Source organism: Blennius ocellaris (genome assembly GCF_963422515.1).
Source record: "Blennius ocellaris genome assembly, chromosome: 23".
Taxonomy (NCBI): Eukaryota; Metazoa; Chordata; class Actinopteri; order Blenniiformes; family Blenniidae; genus Blennius; species Blennius ocellaris.
The window spans coordinates 13,820,056-13,838,966 of NC_137672.1; the positions used below are offsets into that span (position 1 = coordinate 13,820,056).

Here is an 18,911-nt window from a genome sequence, read left to right on the forward strand (position 1 = left end):
CTGACTTGATTTGGAAATCGATAGCAAAACTTGCGAAATTGACATGACTCACAAAACCTGAGGTTGCCAACCAGTGAAATGTGTTCCCCTCTGGGAGTCGTCGGATCTGCCGCGCCGTCGCAAATGTGACAGACGGCTGCAGCCACCGAGCTCCTGGCTCACCTCCACTGTCTGACAGCAGATGCATTCAAATTAGAAGCCACATCTGAGTGTAGAGTGAACCAAAGCATACCACAGCACCAAAGACATGTCACTCCTCCGCCTTTTAAAAAGCCACGTCCTCTGGCCCCCTTCGCCCTCTCCTCGACTGTCTGCCCTCTTTCTTCCCACTGCGCCTCGGACTGTGTGTGATCCAGAGGTGTGACACTTTCCCAGTCGCCCACAGGTATCCGTTACCCAGCCGGGAGCCTTGGCACGCCGCCCGCGGCCCTGCCTGTCTCGGAGGGCACAATAGAGGGATCCCGTGTGAGGATCTCCGATCTCTCTCTCCCCCCCCCCCCTCCGCCCGGACGCCAAAACAGACAGAAATTCTTTGAAACAGGTGGGAAGAGCTTCCAGGACGAGGAGGAAAGCAGAAGATTTCACATGGGCAGGATTTTTAGGAGGCGCGTCATATATTTATCTACTTCCAAAATCAGATTAGAGTCATCTGCAAGCTTCATTTTCCAAATCCAGTATACATTGCATGTTTTACATTTTATGCATGATAAAAAAAAGAGACTGAGTGTAATGTGTAGAATTAAATTGAGTCCAAATGATTGAAAACAGGCCTTCTTTTTAAAGAGGGGAGCAAACTGCATGAACCACTGCTGAGGACAAAAAAAAAACTGTATCTACATTGATGCCCTCTAGTGGACTAAATATAGAAGTGATACAAGGAGACAAGACAAAAAAAAAAGCAGGCCATCCACAATGCCTTCAGTGAAAAGGCAAAAACGTGTGTCTTGTTATTGTATGGAATTCGATCACTGCAAAAATGACATACTTAATATTAAATACGGATCAATCTGCTGCATTTGCCCTGCGATCGCTCTCCTCTTGTCCACAACGAAATGGAAGGACAACTACCAGACTGCAAAACAGAAAGCAGAAACTTTTAGTCTCTGTTATTTTTCAAAGCGAGCGATGGCGCTTTGTTAAACAAAAAAAAAAACACAAAAAAAAAAGAAATGTTGGCAAAACCTCACTCACAATCTCTTCGCATCTCACTTGGACGATGTTATTCACAGAGTGCAGAACAGGAGTGCAAGTGACAGGCATATGTGAAGAATTACAGAGCTGAAACAAGACTTAAACAGAGGAGTTGAAAGGAGCTCATGCTTTTTCTTTGTCAACCTGACAGATTGTGAGACTGTGATTTAGAGCTGGTCAAGTCAGGATAGGAAACCCCCAGTAAACCAGAGGAGTCTCGATTTCAACGGCGTGTTGTAGATGTATAGATGTGTGCGTTATATAGAGCGCTGCACATACACCCACAAACTGTGTAGTTTTGATTTAAGAATACACGCATCACTGTACGGCGTCATGCTGGCTCAGCGTTAATGTGCAAATAGTGTGACAGTTAAAATTCAAGTTCATAACCAGGGAAGTTATGTTTGAATCCAAAACAAGCAAGAGATCAAAACAAGATGAAAACCAGGGAAGTCGAGCTTCATTTAATGCTGAAATAAAGTGAGGCCCCTTCAGCCTTAATATGATGTTGGTGTAAGTATCTAAAAATCACAAAAGGTATTTAATTAATGCTTCACGTTTTTTTTTAAAGTCTGTTTCTCATTCATTCGGTCACTGGGTGACAAGTAGAGATAAACTAGCCCACACTTGGAGAATGATACAAAAGTTTCACTGTTGTCAGCCAGAACGTACTGCAATACGGAGACATGGTGCTTTTTACTAAGAGACACATTCAGGCTGAATTCTATGCCCTCATTTTCCCCTCTTAAGAAATGAGTGTTTGATTCCCTGACAAATCTGTACAATCAGAGGTCAAGCTGCAGTATCACAGATTTCATCACGTCTCTGTGACCAAGAGAGACTTTCTGATCCGTTTTTATTGCTGGTGAATCACACAAAAGCTGATTGCGGCCATTAACAAAGAGCGATGTGTACAATAAAGTGAGATCGGATCAATGTCTGCTACGACGTGTCATCTCGGTGTGTGTTCGTGGAAGATGGACTGTGTGTTCCGCGGACTGACAATCTGTCGTCCGGCAAATCTTAATGACGCGACTCTTCAGTAAATCAGAGCAAAGCTAAGAAGTTGGAGGCTGGAGCTCATTCAGACAGTCTTAGTGTCTGTGGTTCAACTGCAGCCAACATTTTCATATGGGGTGTATTTGAGTTACATCAAGGCTGATAAATGGGCCCCTGAGGGCTTCATCTACACAAATACAGGACCCTCATGTGTTCAGCAACTGCAGAATGTGAGCTAAATTCTGCTTTTTCATCTGGCCTCCAAATGTTTAAGATCCACAGAAACTGCATCAACACTTAATACATTTTTTCTTTCTTTTTAAATAACACATACAAAAATAGAAACAAGAACGCACAGTGAAATCAAAAACAAAAGCCACACATGAGACACAGACATGTTTATTTTCTGGTGAACGGCTGGAGGATCATAAAAGTCAAGCCGTTGATATAATCAGATATAATTTCAAAGAGATGTTGCTCGGGTCAGATATCCTTTTAAATGCATTCTGAATTTCAAGAAATGTTCTAATATTTCTCATAAGTCACGTGACAACCCAGATGGTGCTACACAGCAACAAATGTGTTTAAATTTTAATTATTACAGGAAGAATATCATGTAATAGACATTAACTTTGCTTCAACTAGAATAAAATTAGATATAAACCTATATGAAACATTACCATTATCAATTTTTCCACTTATAGTTTGATCTCTATTGTTTTCCACACTTTGACACTTTTACATGGAAAAATACGTGCTGGTTTTATGTCATTCTGAGCGTCGTGGCTTTTCTCCAACAGTCAAAAGACCTGCAATGTATCAAGTAAAATAAAGGACGTGCTCCTTTTACCTGGATTTCCCCAATGGTACTTTACAGTTAAATGCTTAAAACAACTCAGTCCCACTCACAATATTGCTTTAATGTACCCATATTTGTTATTTCAACTTTTTTCTGCCATCATTTTTTTTTTAACAATGTAGGAAAAGATAACAGAGACCACATTTTGTTATTGTTTAAATGCTGAAGATACTCAAAGGAGATCAGCATCTGTTGCCAAGGAGATGCGGGGGCGAGAGGCAGCAGATCGAGGGAGAACAGTATCTGTTGCCATGGAAACGTAGGGGCAAGAGACAGCAGGCCCCCTTCATCATTCACACTTGCATTTTCTTCTGGAAATACAAACCTCTAGTTCTACTTGTAACTATATTTTTCATGTATTTGTTCCACACTTGAATACAAATATTTGCACTTTCTAGTGCCTATACTCTCTTTTTTTTAATTACCTCTACAGATAAATACTTATAGCAAGAGACGAAGCGACAAAAAGGTGAAATCAAACCTGTCGAGCTTGAAATAGAGAAAAAAAACAGGTGGAACATCAACAAACATCCAGAGATGTATTTAAAGTGTATGAGACAAGTCCTGACTTGGTGATTGAAGGTCTTTTACCTTGAAAGTACTTCACTGTACTTGTTACAGTAGCAATGCAGATTACAGTCCACCAGACAGCTGCATGTTCACGACTCGGCCACAAGGTGTCCTCAGCATGACAAATATGATAAAGCCAACGTTTGTAAGCTGTGGAAACTTTTCGGGGTTTGAATTTCTTTTAAATCACAATCTAATAGTTGTGAAACGTGTCCATGTGACTGACGCACCGCAGGAATTCCCCCGCTGAACGTCTGACCCGTCTCACCTTTGCCCCACAGGCCGGAGTTGCATTGTGAGGTGACGTCATGACGCCACGCTTCATCTCGCGACATCGAGAGGCGCATAAATAAAGCCGGCGGCAGTGCGCGCAGCGGTATCAGACCTGGGACGGCTCGTGAGCAGTGAACAGCTGGGTGAGTGTCAACAGATGTGGCGCTATTATTATTATTCTTTTAATCACTTATTTATGGGTTATCTCGCAGCATGTGAGGAATAAATGTAACAACTGCTGTTTTTCTGAACTTTTCTCTCTATAGATTGTTTTAAGGAGACATGGCAGCAGTTGAGGTTATCTGTAATCAGGTGAGGCAGGTCGCCAGACTTTGTACTTTAACACAATGTCTTATTTTTTTTAAACACTTCTGTTTTGCTGTCATCTGTTTTTAGGTGAAATCATCTTTTATTAACCTGTGTGTTTTTTCCCCCTCCACAGAATGTGGTGGAGCGGGTGAGCAGCCTCCCCCTGGTCAGCTCCACCTACAGCTTGGTGTCCAGCGTTTACTCCAGCACCAAGGACAACCACCCTTACATCAGGACCGTGTGCGAGGCGGCCGAGCAAGGAGTCCGCACCATCACCTCCGTGGCCCTCAACACCGCCTCGCCCATCATCGACAAGCTGGAGCCCCAAAGTAAGACCCCTCGGGTCGACTCCATGAGCACACACCCCAACTCTGGAGAATGAAAGTAAACTCCAGTCATACTTAAAACTGACTCAAAGAGATGAGTCAGATTGAAACAGGAAGCTCAGGTCGGAGTTATTACTCATGTCACCTTTCACCCAGTTTGACTAATTCTCCAGGAATAATTCACAACAAAGTTTAGAAGTATTGCTGCCTTACAGAACCAGTATTTACCGACGTGTTCCGATTCTGCGCTACAAAGTTCTTCATAAAGCTTGACTTGACCTTTTTCCTGCAGTTGCTATTGCCAACGACCTGGCCTGTAAAGGATTGGACAAGATAGAGAAAACCCTGCCAATCCTCCACCAGCCCTCCGATCAGGTACACTTTTCATAAGCAGGCTAAATTACACAATGTTGATGTGGGCTAATCTGCTTGGTGGGGGCAGAAATGACCTATGTCCCATGTTTCACAACAATTGCTGCAATCGTTTAATCTGCCCAGATTGTATCCAGTGCCAAGGATGTGGTGAGCACGGCTAAAGATGCCATGACGGGCACGGTGTCGGGCGCCAAGGGCACGGTGTCGGACACCCTGACCACGGTGGTGGAGAAGACTCGGGGCGCGGTGCAGGACGGGATGGAGAAGACCAAGGCCGTGGTCAACGGGAGCGTGAGCACGGTGCTGGAGAGCCGAGTGGCTCGGCTGGTCAGCAGCGGCGTGGACACGGCGCTCAGTACGTCCGAGAGTCTGGTGGAGCAGTACTTGCCTCTGGCGGAGGACGAGCTCGTCGGTGAGTGGCGTCATTAAAGGCTACAAGCAGCCAATTCTTGATTCTCAACGACTACAAAGGATCAGTTCTAAACAGAAGTTCACTGTTCAGCATGGATTTGGCCCAGTTCCCAGAAAAAAACAGGGTTTCCTGAATTAGACATATCTCAGGGTGCAAATTGTTTTTCCACACTCTGTAAAGACGTAATTGTTTAGACTGGGCAGCGGCGGGGCTTAAAACCAGCAATCCTGTACGCCATGTTTCCACCGACTGTTGAGTAACTAGAGTCTCTGGGCTCGCGGCTACTTTCATAATCTAAATCAGATCTTAAGCTCATTTAAGCGCGTCATGCCATCGCCGTGCCAACAGGGAGCCTCGCACTGCAAAGTTTAGTAACGGTCAAGGCAAATAACTTGAATAGAACAAGTGTCCCTTAATAATAATGAAAGTAGCTTTCAGTTTGACCCCGGCAAGTTGTTAAGACTTTTATCAGCACTTAGTCACAACTGATAACGCGGGACTCGTAACAATGTCGTTGGACTTCAATGTCTCTCCGCCCTCGTGACAGAGCTGGAGGACAGAACCGTCGACGGCTTCGACAGGAACGAGCCCAGCTACTACGTCCGCCTGGGTTCCCTCTCCACCAAGGTCCGGAGCAGAGTGTACAGCCGAGCCGTGGCCCGGCTGCAGGACGGCAAGCAGCGCAGCGTGGAGTTCATCTCCGAGCTCAACTCCACCGTCGACCTGGTGGGTCTTCGTCCCGCATTAGATACCCACACTGTTTACTGCCTTCGACGTACAAGATAAATTAAGTTTAATTAGAACAAATAAACGATTTTGTCCCCCCCCACAGATTCAATATGGCCGAAAGAATATCAACGGAGCCAACCAGATGTTGAACAACAAGCTGAATTCCTTGGCGGCATGGAGGTCATCCAGCCGCTCAGAGCAGGAGAGCAGCCATGAGGTGGAGGTAAAGGACGCGACAGTGTGTCAACATGAAGTGTGTGTGGAGACGCCGTTTCTCTAAATCCCTCCCACGTCCTCCAGATCATTGAATCCCGCACCCTGGCGCTGGCTCGCTCCCTCACCCAGCAGCTGCAGACCACCTGCCTCGTCCTCGTCTCCGGCCTGCAGGGTCTCCCCAACCACATCCAGCAGGAGGCGCTGTCCCTCAGCCACTCCGCCTCGCACGTCTACACCGGCTTCAGCAGGGCCAGCGTGCTGGGCGACCTGTCGGACGGCATGCTGGCGGGCAGCAGGGTCCACCTGGGCAAAATGAGAACGTCGCTGGACCACGTGTTCGACTACCTGGTGAACAACACGCCCCTCAACTGGCTGGTGGGCCCATTTTACCCCCGGATGCCCGGCGAGCCTGCCCACGAGGCGCCCTCTGCTGGCAGCACGCGGTCCTCGCCCTCCTCCAGCTCGCCTCCGACGCCGCCACGCGTGGTGTACGAGCCCGCCGACATAGAGATGGAGTCAATGTCTTCCCAGCAGCAGCAGCAGCAGCAGCAGTAATAATCCAGGCCGTTCAAATACTTAGACAAAGATTTAACTTAATGTGTTTGATTTTTCTTTTCTTTTTTAAAGAATTTTAAACAAGATCAAAAAGTGATTGTTCCACTTTGGCCAGATAGTAAGAAATCATTCTGGAAAAGTGTAATCCTGTATTTCTTCCCAATAAATTAAGCTTGTTTTTAGTATTTTTCTGCTTATATTGTCATTATTGGAAATATTTTTGTCATAACGAAACATCACAGAACAATTACTGCTGTAACATATCGGAAAAATAGAAATAATTCAGTACTCCAGCTTAAAAAGTGAAAGTAAATATTTATTATACTTTAAGAGCACAAATAAAAACAGAACAATGGATAGAATTTAAATTCACGAAGCCCGGCTGGACCAACATCCTGGTTACAGGAGGACGTTCAGGCATCTTTAATCTTTCGCTGAGACAGATCCTCCAACATCGTCTGCAAATCCAAAAATCTGGTTTTCAACTGGGGCACCAACAGCTACTACAGATCTAGAAACAAAACTAAAGTAAAATCTATGTTTGCCAATTAATATGTTTAAAATGCATTTCCCCATTAAGTGTTATGACAATACTGAGGAATAAACCATTTTTGCATTGTCAGAGGAGATTTTCTGGTCTTTTAAACAAGACGTGTTGACAAGAAATATTGTCGTTTGAAAAGTTTTCCCTCCAAAATCCTCTAATCTGTTAATAATAACTAGTGTAGAGCATCAATATGTCATTCTTTACCGCAAGCTTCTGAATCTGGTGCCACGCCACGTCATCCAGCAAATCACAGTTAACGTCGTTCTCCATCTCTTCAGAAAAGCTGACAGCCTAGAAGAGAGAAAAGAAAAAAAAACATTACTGCCACTTCCTATCAATTAACCCACAGTCATAGGGGGTTACTCCTTTCATTACCTCGCCACGTGCCGTGGTCACGGTGACGTGTGCAGCAGCTCCGGCGATGGCGCAGTGCATGTCGCCAGCAGACACAACAGACCTGAGACAACCGGTCAGAGTCACGTCCGTTTCAGTATTCCAGTTAAACGCAACAGCAGCTTCGGCGACCAGAGAACCCACCTGAGTTTAGGTTTGGTCTGGTTGTTGGCAGCGCGGCTTGGTAAGCCACTACGGGTAGGGACTGGAGAACCGCTGGAAGAAGAAGAAGAAGACAGGAAAAAAAAGCACACTTGAATGACAATATAACGTTCCGTATACTACGATGACAATGCATATTTTTAACCTTACATGAGATTTCCAGTGCTGTTGCTACCGACTAATGTTTTCGTCCTTTTCGGCCCTTTTAGTGTCTAAAAACAAACAACAAATGTGAGGATTGCAAAACAGAAAAATGTGCTATTGAACAAATATTACACACAGTCAGTGTGTGCAAACACTTCGTCACCTTGCAGGACTTCTGTCCTGAGGGTGGGGGAGCTGCCGATTTCACTTCAAAAACAGAAAGACATGAACTGAAACCTGTCCTCATTCAATTGCTTTGAGACGCCACAACTGACAACATGTTGAGATGCAACTGAGGTGAATTGACAGATCTTTGAGGAGTAGAATGAAAAGTTTCACCTCTTCTACTGGGCATCCGTTTGAGGGCTTGAGGCGCTTCGCGGGACTCATTCTGGAAAAAGCAAGTCTCTAAAAGTGTCATGATGACGGTGGTTTATGGAAATCTGTGCTAAAAGTTACAACAAAAAAATAAATAAAGGCTCACCATCACAGCAATGGACACCTCACTGGCTGACACGTCCTCTGCCACGACAGAAAATTACATTCAATAAAGAAGAAGAAGAAAAAAAAGCTAGAGTATATCTGCAAAACTTTCTTCTCTTTTGGGGGGTCTGTTTACACGGCACCAGTGTGCAGTTCCAAAAGTGGAAAGATTCTTTCACTGTCGCTATTCCGTCCTGCAAAGACTGCTGGAGGCTACGGAGCCTGTTACTGCGCGTGCGCACCTCTCTCCCTCCCTTCCCCTTCCATCCGCTTGTAAACAAACATGGCGGACCGGCAGTGATATTAATCACTGGCAGTATTCCGGTTTTATCGTCCATCATAGAGACTCAACCCTGATAGCATCCGACGCGTCACCAGTCCATACGGATGTCGGGTGCTCTCCATTTTCTCCACGTTTATAGCATTTTGTTCTCTGCACAGATGCCTGTGGTTTCGTTACAAAATCAAGCAACAGCGCCCTCCCTTGGACCGGCATACTAACTACATCGTGGTCTATTTGTCAGCTGCTCCTTTATTAATGGCTTCGGTGTCGTCACGTGAAACGTACGTAAACGGGGCCTAAGAAACTCACCACTTAACAGGTCTCTCATGAGTGTGTTCTGGAGGGAGGGGGGCATCTTCATCAGCTCCACTTTGAAGGCTTTGTCCACCGTGGCCAGCATGTTCTCCAGCTTCACCTCCAACTCGTTCATGCGCTCTTGTGCTGCAACATGTTTGGAGTTAGTGGGAATGACAAGGCATGTTTTTTTTGTTGTTGTTTATTCTAAACTTTCAAAGGCAAACCTTCTTTCTCGAACTGCTGGATAAAAAGAGTCAGTTTACTCCGCCGCATGTCGCGGCTCAGCCGCTCCTTGCTCTGCCCGGTCCCGGCGTTTCTCTGCCTCTTCACCGGCATCCTGCTATCCGCGTGTCACCGGCGAGACTCCCGACAAGCTGACCGTTAATCAAGCCCCGCTTCCGGGTCACACGTGGGCGGAACGCGCGCTTCGGGGCGGGGCTTCAATGTGGACCAGTGTTAGGCTCCGCCCACCCCCAGTGGCAGAAGCGCGGCTGTGCGTCACAAGTTGTTCACAAAATTATCTGTAAAGATTTTGCTTACATTTAAAAACAGCTGAAACAACCAGAATTAGCAGGAATTTCCTCCCAAAGTAGAGAAAATAGCTAAAAAAAAAAAAAAGACTAAAATTGCCAAAATTAAATCAATACATTATTAAATGATTACTTAGATGTCATTAATTAAAATAGGAATTAAATACACAAACCCATCATTATTTCATTAATATACCAATTAATTTATTGTAATAAAAAAACATAATTTCAATATTTATGTCATGGTCCAGTGTCACAATGCTTCATGTATCCATTTTATCTCTCTGGCTTAAATTAGTCATGAGACATAAATAGAACTTTGACCACCAGGAGGTGCTGCAGGCAGTGCAGTCGTTTTCAGAAAAAAAGGGGAGAAAAACTGAACAAATCTGAATTTAAACTCATTCAAAAGTGAAAGTTTAAGTTATTGCCATAGTTTGCACCTGTACCAAAGTTTTAATTCAGGCGTCACTTTTCAGACATGCATGTGCAGGATTTGTAACAAACAACTTGATAGCTTAGAAATTGGAGAACACAATTATGCTAACTGTGAAGAAAGTTATTGTGCTGATAGAGGTAAGAAGTAGAAAAAAGACAACAAACTTTGTTTTCAAAATTATTTCACAAACCTTTTTTTTTATTGCAGCGCACTTAAGTGTAGACATTCATTTCCTTTCCACAGGACGGTAAGAGATCATTTAATCTATTTTTTAAAAAACCATCTTTACTGTACATCCTCTGCCATAAATGGATCTAATTTACAAAGTCAGTACGGGGAGGAATCTCGAGACAGATTTAAAAAGGAAAAAAGGGGGAAGTTGTTAGACATAAAAATTCTAAGTTAGCATGCTGTCTGCAATCCAAATGTCAATAATACAAAAATAAATAGTTGATCATTTCTTTTCGCCATGGAGTCGAACCTTTGTATGTTGTAAGTGTTCGGATACGGTTTTATCTCCTCGCCACCAATTCAGCTCAGCCTCTGCAGTGCAAATGGAATATTTTACATCATGTCGTCTGTACAAGTCAGCGTCGCGCTCCCAAATTTTCCCCGAACACTCAACTGTCCCCTCCCACGCGTCTGTTTCAGCATTTAGTGGAATGTCACAACAGAGTTTTCTTTTCTCCAAAACAGTATCGGCAGTACTGAATAAGCCCTTTGTGCTGTTGTTGCTGGAGCACGAGTCCTCAAAGCTACGTGTGTAAACCAGAAAACGCCTCCGTCCGCAGCGCAACCAAACCACTTTGAAACACTGACGGATCGTTACGAGTCGCCGGTCCAATTAGCTGAACAACTGCAGTGCTACTGGTATAAAACGAAGGGTTAAAAATGCTCAATGTTCGTCTTTCCCTTCTCGAGAACACGCGTCTTTTTACGCGAATCAGTAGTGTGGCACGCTTTTTTTTTTCTTTTTACTTCAAAATAGTTTTTTCCGGCTCTCGGCTTAAAAGTGACGGCTTTCAACGTTTGGTTGCAGAGAATCAATACTTGAGGAAGACCTGGTTTGACTGCAGAAATATCTGGAATGTTAAGAGAAGATCTTGAGAGAGAATTGGATTCGTGATTGTCTCAGTCCTCTCCCGTTTACACGTGTGCTGCGAGTAGAATTGTACCAGCCTCAAAGATCCCTCATGTGAACATATATACTTTCATTAAGACTTAAATCACTCAATTCTTCATGATGTGAAAACAGGCAAAGGTGACAAAATTCCCATAACTGAACAAAATATGTACACAAAAAACAATGAACAAAACAAAACAGGTGGACTTGAGTTTTTCTTTTTCTAGAAAGTGCACAAAGGAAAGGTCGGGGTGTAATGGGGGGTGGGGTGGGGGGGGGTTTCCAAACAAAGAGGGTGAAAAAGCTACCAGCCTAGCAGGAGCAGACTCTCTGGTTATACACAGATACGTCTATACATGTGTAGTCAAAATATTCTGTACAGCGATTAATCATTCTATACACCATCTGGAAAGAAATACAGCTCAACTAGTCCCAAAATTCATTTCCGAGCTGCTTTTTTTTGTTTGCTTTTTTTTACACAAAACAGTCGCACCTATTAGGAGTCACCCTGCAAAGCGTATTAAGGTAGTAAATAAACAAACAGACTGGGTGTCTATTTATTCTTTTTTTTTTTTTTTTTTTTTTAAACCAGGGGGAAGAGCAAGAAGTACCGTGAACTGGGTGATCGGAGCGGTTTCAACGTTCAACACTTACTCCCCTGCAGCCATTGCACATGTGCAGTCAGATTTTCTGTTGCTGCGGGAAGCGGCGGTCTTCAGATGAAAGGGCTTCCGAAACATTTAAGGCACGCCTGCATGCTGGCGGTGGGCGGACGATCGATGCGGTGCAAAGACTTGAGCTGCTCCGGGCTCAGCTGGTCATACGCGGTGCGGTACTCCCTGTCGAAGGCCTCTGCGGGGGTTGGGGGGAGAGGGTGGGGGGTGGGGTGGGGTGGGGGTGGTGGGGGGTGTAGATGTCAGAAAAGCGAGGAGTTGCCAAGAGCTAAACTGGAAATTCTGTATTCTTCAGGGGTTAGTTTGAACAATTCATTCTCACCCCTGGTGTTTTACATTAAATACGCCAAAACCCAAGAAACTGCAAGCATCACAACCACATGATATTGTTAAAAAGCTCTTCTTTTTTTTAAAAAGATTCAGGACGCAGAATTATAAAATATATTGAAAATTAATTTCGTATATAAATTCATATTGGTGTAAACATTTTTCTCTTTCGTATGCATCTGTAATTTAGATTTTCTGGAACAAATAGCGGAAATAAATTACCTTTTTCTTTTCTAAACAGAATAGAAAAAAAAAACATTTCTCCACAAAAGATGATCGTTCAACATTACCGGTGAATATATCTTAAAACATTCCCTCACCAACGTCAATGTTCTCCCGTCCTAAGGCGACCAGCGAAAGAAACAGAATCTCTCTGTAGATGCTCCTGAAACCAAGACAGAACACGGGGAATGAAGCTTGAGTCACTGTCGCTCAAGCTTAAAACAAAAGATCCAATAAACGTCGAAGGGGCAACGATGAGCAGGAGGGCGTACCTCTGCCGTTTGACCCCGTCGGGACGCCGTTTGATCTCTCGGTTCAGCAGGTTGATCGGCCCGTAAACGTCGTTGGTCTGGATGCTGCGGACGATTGTGTTGAGGAGGGTGCGAATCTCTTGGTGGTCTGTCGGAGCCAAAGTGCCCTTCTTCTCCACTGGGGGAAAAAAAAAAAAAAGAATAGTCATTTTGATGCCCTCTAGTGGCAGCTGGGGTTTTCTACAACTTTCAAAGCCAGCGCGATCACAAGTTGAAACACTCACAAAACGTTCTCCAGAGCAGGTACAGCGGTTCCCCGGGCTCCTGGTGCAGGTTGCTGTTGTCCCACAGAAGCTGCACGTACACCTGCTTACTGTCCTGCAACAGTGACGTCACTGGCAGCTGCAGTGCGGAGAAAAATACATTATAGGGGAAAGTCCGAGTGAATTCTGCATCACTGCCTCTCGCTTAACCTAAAAAACATGTTGGGTCACCAACCTGCACTCCGTTGTTACAGTGTTCGGAGGTGAGAATGAGGCCCGGCAGGTGATTGGGCAGGTCCAGGCGGCGGAAATACCACACCAGGTTCCAGAAAATGATCGGGTGCTGGCTGAGAAACTTGTGGGTGTAAATCACCTGGATGATCACAAACGCCAAAAACGTGAGATTTGGGTGGATTGTGTGCTTATTAGAGAAACCTGCCGTCTCCTGTGAGCTGCTTTACCTGATCTCCCTCGTTCTCCAGTAACGTCTCCAGCTCCTTGCGGAGGACCAGGGGACTGAGGTACGGTACAGACACGGGTTTAGGATTGGGCCGCTTCGCTCTCATCCCGTCCTGAGAAGCACAAACAATCCAACCGGTTCATTCTGACGGAGACGCAGCTTCGAGCGTCTGCGGGCCGAAGGGCGCAGCAACAGAAGGACACTGACCGACACCTCCTGCAGGCTGCAGGGCAGGCTGGTGGTGGAGATGCCGTGTCCCGGTCTCTGGGAGTAGTCCAGGCTCTGCAGCGGCCCCCCGACACTGTTGCTGCGGGTTAGTGACGACCCACTGCACCGCTGCTGCCTCCCTGCTGCCTGGTGCTCCAGGAGGCCCAGCGGGTCCGACTGCACCGGCTCTGGAACCAGACTGGAAACACAAAGAGCAACTGAAGCCATTGCCGTACGCCGTTGAATATAAGACGGGGTTTAATCCGACCTGTGTTGCAAGCCGTACCTCTTGTGTGCTCCGGGACGGTTATCTGGAGTCTCCTGGGTCTCGCCCTCGGGGAAAGTGAGAAGGTCTGGCGCCTTCATGTCGGCTGAGCTGCTCGCCGTGGGCTGAACACTGGTGCTGTGGATACTGTCGGCGGAGGCGCTGGGATTCATGTAAAACCTGGGAGGTACAAAAAGAGGCTGCGGTCAAATATGCACCAGAGAGAGAGAGAGAGACGGCAAAACTACACAGACAGCAGATTCCTACCCGCTGGTTGTGCGCAAGTCGTGAAACTCGACGTGCAACAAGGGAAGGAAGGCGGTGTGGCAGAAGGGACAGTTGGTATTGAGGTTGGAGTCGTCAGCCGTCCACCCGGCCATGATCTCCTCGTCGTACACCAGAGCTTCACAGGAGCGGCACTGAGAGCAGCTGGACATCAGCACCTGCAAAAGGAGGGAGGTTTGCACCGCCAGTCAGGAGTCATTCCGATGTGTGTGTGTGTGTGTGTTTATGTGTGTTTATGTTTACGCCGCATGTCAGACCTCAAGTGCAAAATTCTGGTAGATGCTGGAGGAGGAAGCGTGATGCAAGGAGCTTTGTTCCGAGTCAGGACCTCTGCCTGCACGCCCTGGAGTCATGTCTGCGCACAGAGACAAATAAAACAACTCTACCAGCTGCTCACACAGGCCTGCTTACCTCAGAAAAAACAAAAAAAGAAAAAAAGAAAGAAAACACTTTTAAAAAAAGACACTGCTTACGAGTCTGGTGGGTCCCTCGGCCGGTGTCGCTGCTGCCGCTGCTGCTGCCCAGGCTGGTGCAGCTCTGGTTCAGACCGTTAGCCAACAAACCCGGGACGGCGCGTCGTTCAGGACTCTCGTCCAAGTCGTGTTCCGTCAGCACGTTTTCATCCAGGCGGGCTGGGAAGCCTCCGCCACCTTGAGCCAGATCATCCTGGAGGGAAAACGAAGGAGAAAACTATTTTAACTCTCACACTTGAGCGGAAGAGCGCTTTTATATCCCGCTACGCTCTGGATCGGCTGCAGTCGATAATTAAACTGCTTGGAGTCGTGGATCACTGAGGCTCACCTCGTCATCCGAGTAGGAGTAGGCCGAGGCCACGGCCCCCCACATCTTGCTGGCCACGTTCGCCGCCTGCTTCATGCTCGACTTCAGCACGTCAATCTTAGGACCCGACAAGAGGTTGTCCATCTTGATGCCCGAAATGGAGTTGATGACTGAGCCCAGCGAGCCTCCCTGAGAGGACTTCACCAGCGCGGTGAGAGAAGACGACCTGGGACCCGGGCTGGCCGCGGCGCTTCCTGGCGTCTTCGTCTTGACTGCAAACGTTTTGGAGCGGGTCACAGTGTGCGGGCTGCGTTTTGGCGTGTCGCCTGGCGAGCCCGTTGGAGTTTTGACGGGAGGAACGGGGAGGCTGGACCGCCGCTCGAGAGACTGCTTTGTCTGAGGGGAGTCAGTGGCGTCTCCCTGCGACTGCTGGAGCTCCATGCTGGAAGACTTGGCCCCCAGGGGGCTTCTCAGGCTCATGTACATTTCAATCTCTTCGGCCAGGTTGCGGGAGACGACGGCGGGTACCGGGCGCGCCGGCTCCTGACTGGTAACCGATGACGACTCTTCTTTCTCCGACACCAGGAGGGAAAGCGGGTCGGCGCCGGCCTCCACGTCTGCCCGCTCCAGGGCCGCTCCCCGTGCTCCAGACTCATCCTCTGCCGTTTCTGTGAGCTTCCTCTCTCGCTTCAGAAGATTCATCTCGGCCCCCTTCATCTCCTCGTCATCCCCCTTCTCTTCTTCCGCTGCTCTTGGAGTCTCCTCGCCAGGCAGCTTCCCGAGTGTCAAGCCTTCATCTTCAGGCTCTTCCTCCAAGTCTTTAAAAAGGGCTTTGGACACACTGTTGGGGGGCGGACTTCTGCTTCCGGAGAGCGCCGCGGCCAGGATACGAGCGTCGGCTCCCATTTGGCTGGCCATGTGGTCCACGCCTTTCTCCAGGAGCATCCCAGCTCGGGTTTCGGCGCTGAAGCTACAGCTGCGTTCAGAGAAGGCCTTCTGCCGCTGCTGCTGCTGACTCTGGTTCACTACGGCGCCGGGAGAGAGGGGGGCGTCCTCATCACACAGAGACACGTTGTCGTTCTTACTGAGCCTCCTGAACAGCTTCCCTGGACCTGCAGAATGGATACAACGTCATCATATCACTGAAAAGCACAACTCTTAAGCTAAAAATGATGGAACAAACAAAAAAAACAAAAGTAAAGTAAAAAAATAAGTCAAGGTTTGAGATGAGGTCTTCCCCAACACTCAGCATTGAAATTGTACGTCTTAGTGTAACCTACATCTATAAAAATAAAATAAACCCTCGGTCACACATCTTTTCCCCCAGATTATGACCCTTTAAATTAAAAATATCTCAGAAGCAATAGTGAAAAGGGAACCTTTAGAAACCAAGTGATAAATACACATCCATTATAAATCCCCCTCTAATTTCAAAGTAAACTTTTTCTACTAATTTTACTCATCTGATTTGAACTCCACTCCTCGCTCACCTTTTTCTCCATCAAAGCTCCCTGTTGATAACTTCACAATACTGGGGACATGAGCGAGCGCTTCAACTGGCGTTGTGGGCTCCACTACCGCTACTGCACTGTCCAGGGAGCCGGCAATGTCTCCTCCTGGTTAGAGAATTGTACAAAGTTGCATGTTAAAAAAAAAAAAAAGATAATCATGCACAAACGAAATTAAAATGCAGATGTGGAATTGTGAAATGTAGCTTCTTGTCTTACCGTTACGCTGGTCTTTGGTATCGTTTCTCTCCTCAGCAGAAGGGACAACCGGGGACAATCTAGCCTCTGCTAGATCCTGATGTAACTCATCCTTTGAGCCGTAGCCTTGATCCGACTGTCCTGTATTTCATTAAAAAAAAAAAAAAAAAAAAACAGGCTGCACTCACAAATATATTCTTTTTAACAGCTCTCTTAAATCAGTCCGGTGGGTGTGGGGATCAGTACCTGTGATACAGTGACTGTCTGCCGTGTCCTCCATGGCGTGGCCGGGGGCAAATAGATTATGGTCCTCGCCGTTGACCTCGCTTGAGCTGTCGGCGCTTCCATGACTCAAGCGGTCTGCATCAGAGACCGTTGACCCGCCCACTGATGCGGCTGTGGAAAGAAACAGGAAGCTGTGAGAAATAAAAACAGACTGTGTGTGTGTGTGTGTGGGGGGGGGGGGGGGGGGGGGGGGACGGGACAGTGCTGCAAACTTGGTTCACACCTGTGGCTGTTAATTTGGATGCCGCCTTGGAAGAGGAAGACGTGCGATCATCCAGACTGTGCTTGAACTGGGCCACGCCACGGAGCACATTGCGCAACTTTGTCCACATGAAGAGGCCACTGCGGTTCCGGCTGGGCCACGGGCTCTCCAGGACAGCCTGCAAAGAGGGCGGGCTTTTCACAAAGTGCTCTCAACCTGCATATTTTTCACTTAGTTTGCAAATGAAAGGGTTTAAAAAAAAAAAAATGTATAGAAATGCTCTGCAACAAATAAAACCTTGTTGTAGTATCCGTATGTGATGGCGTTGGGATGAACTCCAGCTTTCTTCATCTCGACCAGGACCCTCACAGCCATAACAGGAAGACCCCAAACACCACAGAGCTGCATCACCACTCGGTAACACACCTGAGAGTTACAAAGAGTTGTTTTTAGTAATCCGCAACAAAACACTCACACAGGAATATTAACACCAGTGACAAGTAGGATTAACTGGGACGTGCCCAAAGCGGGCAGCAAGAAAAGTGAGTGAAAAAAACTCCTCTGCGAGCACAGCCTTTTCAAACGCTGGATAAAAATCTGCTTTTACGTGAGCGCACCTCATCCAGCATCTCCACCTCGGTGGTCCTCATCTTCAGCAGCACGTTGTACGCCTGCTGCATGGCCCGGCTCTTGGACTTGGCCAGTCTGACAGCAGCTGGCAGGCAGATGAACCACATGCTGTAGCAGTGGCTGAACAGACAGCGGGCCCACAGCTGCGGGTGCGGGTAGAACCGCTTCGCCATCTTGTAGGCCAGCTTGATCTCCTTTAAAAGCAGGACCACAATTATAGCGTCAGTAATTGTTCTTGATGAAAAAGTGCTCGGCTTTTATTGGCGAGTAGTGCGCGTCGGTTCTCGTTTGCGCTCGCCTGCTTTGTCCTTTTCGCCAGCAGTGCGGGGCTGCTGGACAGGCTGGCCCCCGCCGCCCTGCTGCTGAGGGCTGGACGCAGCACCCTGGGGCGGTCGAACAAATTCACGTGCAGCCTGGGGAAACATTTGTACCTGCAGGAGGGAGACCACGGTCGCATGATCACATCGGTGCACAAAGACCCTAAAAGCTCAGACCCACTGGAGGCAGGAAAAAGACGCACGTGTATCGAGGCGCCGGTTCAGACCCGTTGCTCAGTGGCGGCTCCGGGGGCATAACGAAAACGGTGTGCTCGCTCTTTTGAGACTCGTCCAGCTCCAGAAGTCTGGTGTCCTCAAATGACTCTCCTTCAACCTAAAGCAAGGATCCAAACATTTCTTTCTTTACAGAAAAAAAACTTCTAATGATTGTTTGAGTCTGACGGCTGGTAGTCATTAATGATGCTTTCACGGCGAAGCAGAAAAAAACGTGCCTTTATGATTCGGTTATGAATAAAGAAATGAAAAAAAAAAAGCAGGAGACACCCATAATTATTGCTGAGAATGGAAAATTTGAATGTTGGGTCAGGGGGGAAAAAAAGCAGGAAGGAAATCCAATTACAGTCGACACAATTACCTTGGTGCCCTTGTCGGTGATTTTATCAGAGGGAAAAAGCTGCAAGAAGAGGAAAGAGAGCAAAGGGGACAGAATGAATCAGAGGAAATCGGAGCTTCCTTAGTCTCCCAGCGGACAAAAGTTATTTTGCCAATAAACCAACATAAAACAAAGGCTTGCCCCTGGAAGGAAACCTCTGTCGAGGAAAGAACCAAACAAAACACCCGGCATGTAGCTTGCGCACAAGG

The 18,911-nt window shown here is 46.9% G+C and overlaps 3 protein-coding genes across 3 annotated transcripts in view; 1 reads left to right on the forward strand and 2 right to left on the reverse strand.

The window, feature by feature from the left end:
- Positions 1-3,986: 3,986 nt before the first annotated feature.
- plin2 (perilipin 2) lies at positions 3,987-6,991 on the forward strand. Its single transcript, XM_080519201.1, has 8 exons — positions 3,987-4,035; positions 4,159-4,204; positions 4,335-4,530; positions 4,820-4,902; positions 5,026-5,314; positions 5,862-6,040; positions 6,147-6,266; positions 6,344-6,991. Exons 2-8 carry the CDS (start codon positions 4,175-4,177, stop codon positions 6,812-6,814), a joined length of 1,368 nt encoding a protein of 455 aa, XP_080375327.1. The 5' UTR covers positions 3,987-4,035; positions 4,159-4,174; the 3' UTR covers positions 6,815-6,991.
- A 183-nt stretch (positions 6,992-7,174) lies between these two features.
- Positions 7,175-9,459, reverse strand: cdca9 (cell division cycle associated 9; the record flags this gene model as incomplete). The annotated part of the gene is made up of 8 exons (XM_080519398.1): positions 7,175-7,272; positions 7,566-7,652; positions 7,737-7,818; positions 7,899-7,970; positions 8,067-8,128; positions 8,224-8,240; positions 9,136-9,267; positions 9,348-9,459. 8 exons carry the CDS (start codon positions 9,457-9,459, stop codon positions 7,228-7,230), a joined length of 609 nt encoding a protein of 202 aa, XP_080375524.1. The 3' UTR covers positions 7,175-7,227.
- An 822-nt stretch (positions 9,460-10,281) lies between these two features.
- The window catches only part of dennd4c (DENN/MADD domain containing 4C), a 30,975-nt gene continuing 22,345 nt past the window's right edge, over positions 10,282-18,911 (reverse strand). Inside the window, exons 14-34 of the mRNA XM_080519296.1 lie at positions 18,685-18,723; positions 18,293-18,423; positions 18,071-18,203; positions 17,760-17,966; positions 17,440-17,568; positions 17,164-17,320; positions 16,902-17,051; positions 16,677-16,796; positions 16,440-16,565; positions 14,971-16,061; positions 14,643-14,835; positions 14,427-14,524; positions 14,152-14,327; positions 13,906-14,064; positions 13,620-13,818; positions 13,414-13,524; positions 13,188-13,325; positions 12,974-13,091; positions 12,711-12,867; positions 12,537-12,601; positions 10,282-12,067 (exon numbers count right to left, since the gene is read on the reverse strand). Of these exons, the coding sequence (XP_080375422.1) occupies positions 11,931-12,067; positions 12,537-12,601; positions 12,711-12,867; positions 12,974-13,091; positions 13,188-13,325; positions 13,414-13,524; positions 13,620-13,818; positions 13,906-14,064; positions 14,152-14,327; positions 14,427-14,524; positions 14,643-14,835; positions 14,971-16,061; positions 16,440-16,565; positions 16,677-16,796; positions 16,902-17,051; positions 17,164-17,320; positions 17,440-17,568; positions 17,760-17,966; positions 18,071-18,203; positions 18,293-18,423; positions 18,685-18,723 (3,834 nt within the window). The 3' untranslated portion in view covers positions 10,282-11,930. The remainder of the gene's footprint in view (positions 12,068-12,536; positions 12,602-12,710; positions 12,868-12,973; positions 13,092-13,187; positions 13,326-13,413; positions 13,525-13,619; positions 13,819-13,905; positions 14,065-14,151; positions 14,328-14,426; positions 14,525-14,642; positions 14,836-14,970; positions 16,062-16,439; positions 16,566-16,676; positions 16,797-16,901; positions 17,052-17,163; positions 17,321-17,439; positions 17,569-17,759; positions 17,967-18,070; positions 18,204-18,292; positions 18,424-18,684; positions 18,724-18,911) is intronic.

Coding starts and splice junctions, on each gene's coding strand:
- plin2 (XM_080519201.1), top strand. CDS start 4,175: ATGGCAGCAGTTGAGGTTATCTGTAATCAG. Junction 4,531..4,819: donor CGACAAGCTGGAGCCCCAAA/GTAAGACCCCTC, acceptor TTTTTCCTGCAG/TTGCTATTGCCAACGACCTG. Junction 6,267..6,343: donor AGAGCAGCCATGAGGTGGAG/GTAAAGGACGCG, acceptor CACGTCCTCCAG/ATCATTGAATCCCGCACCCT.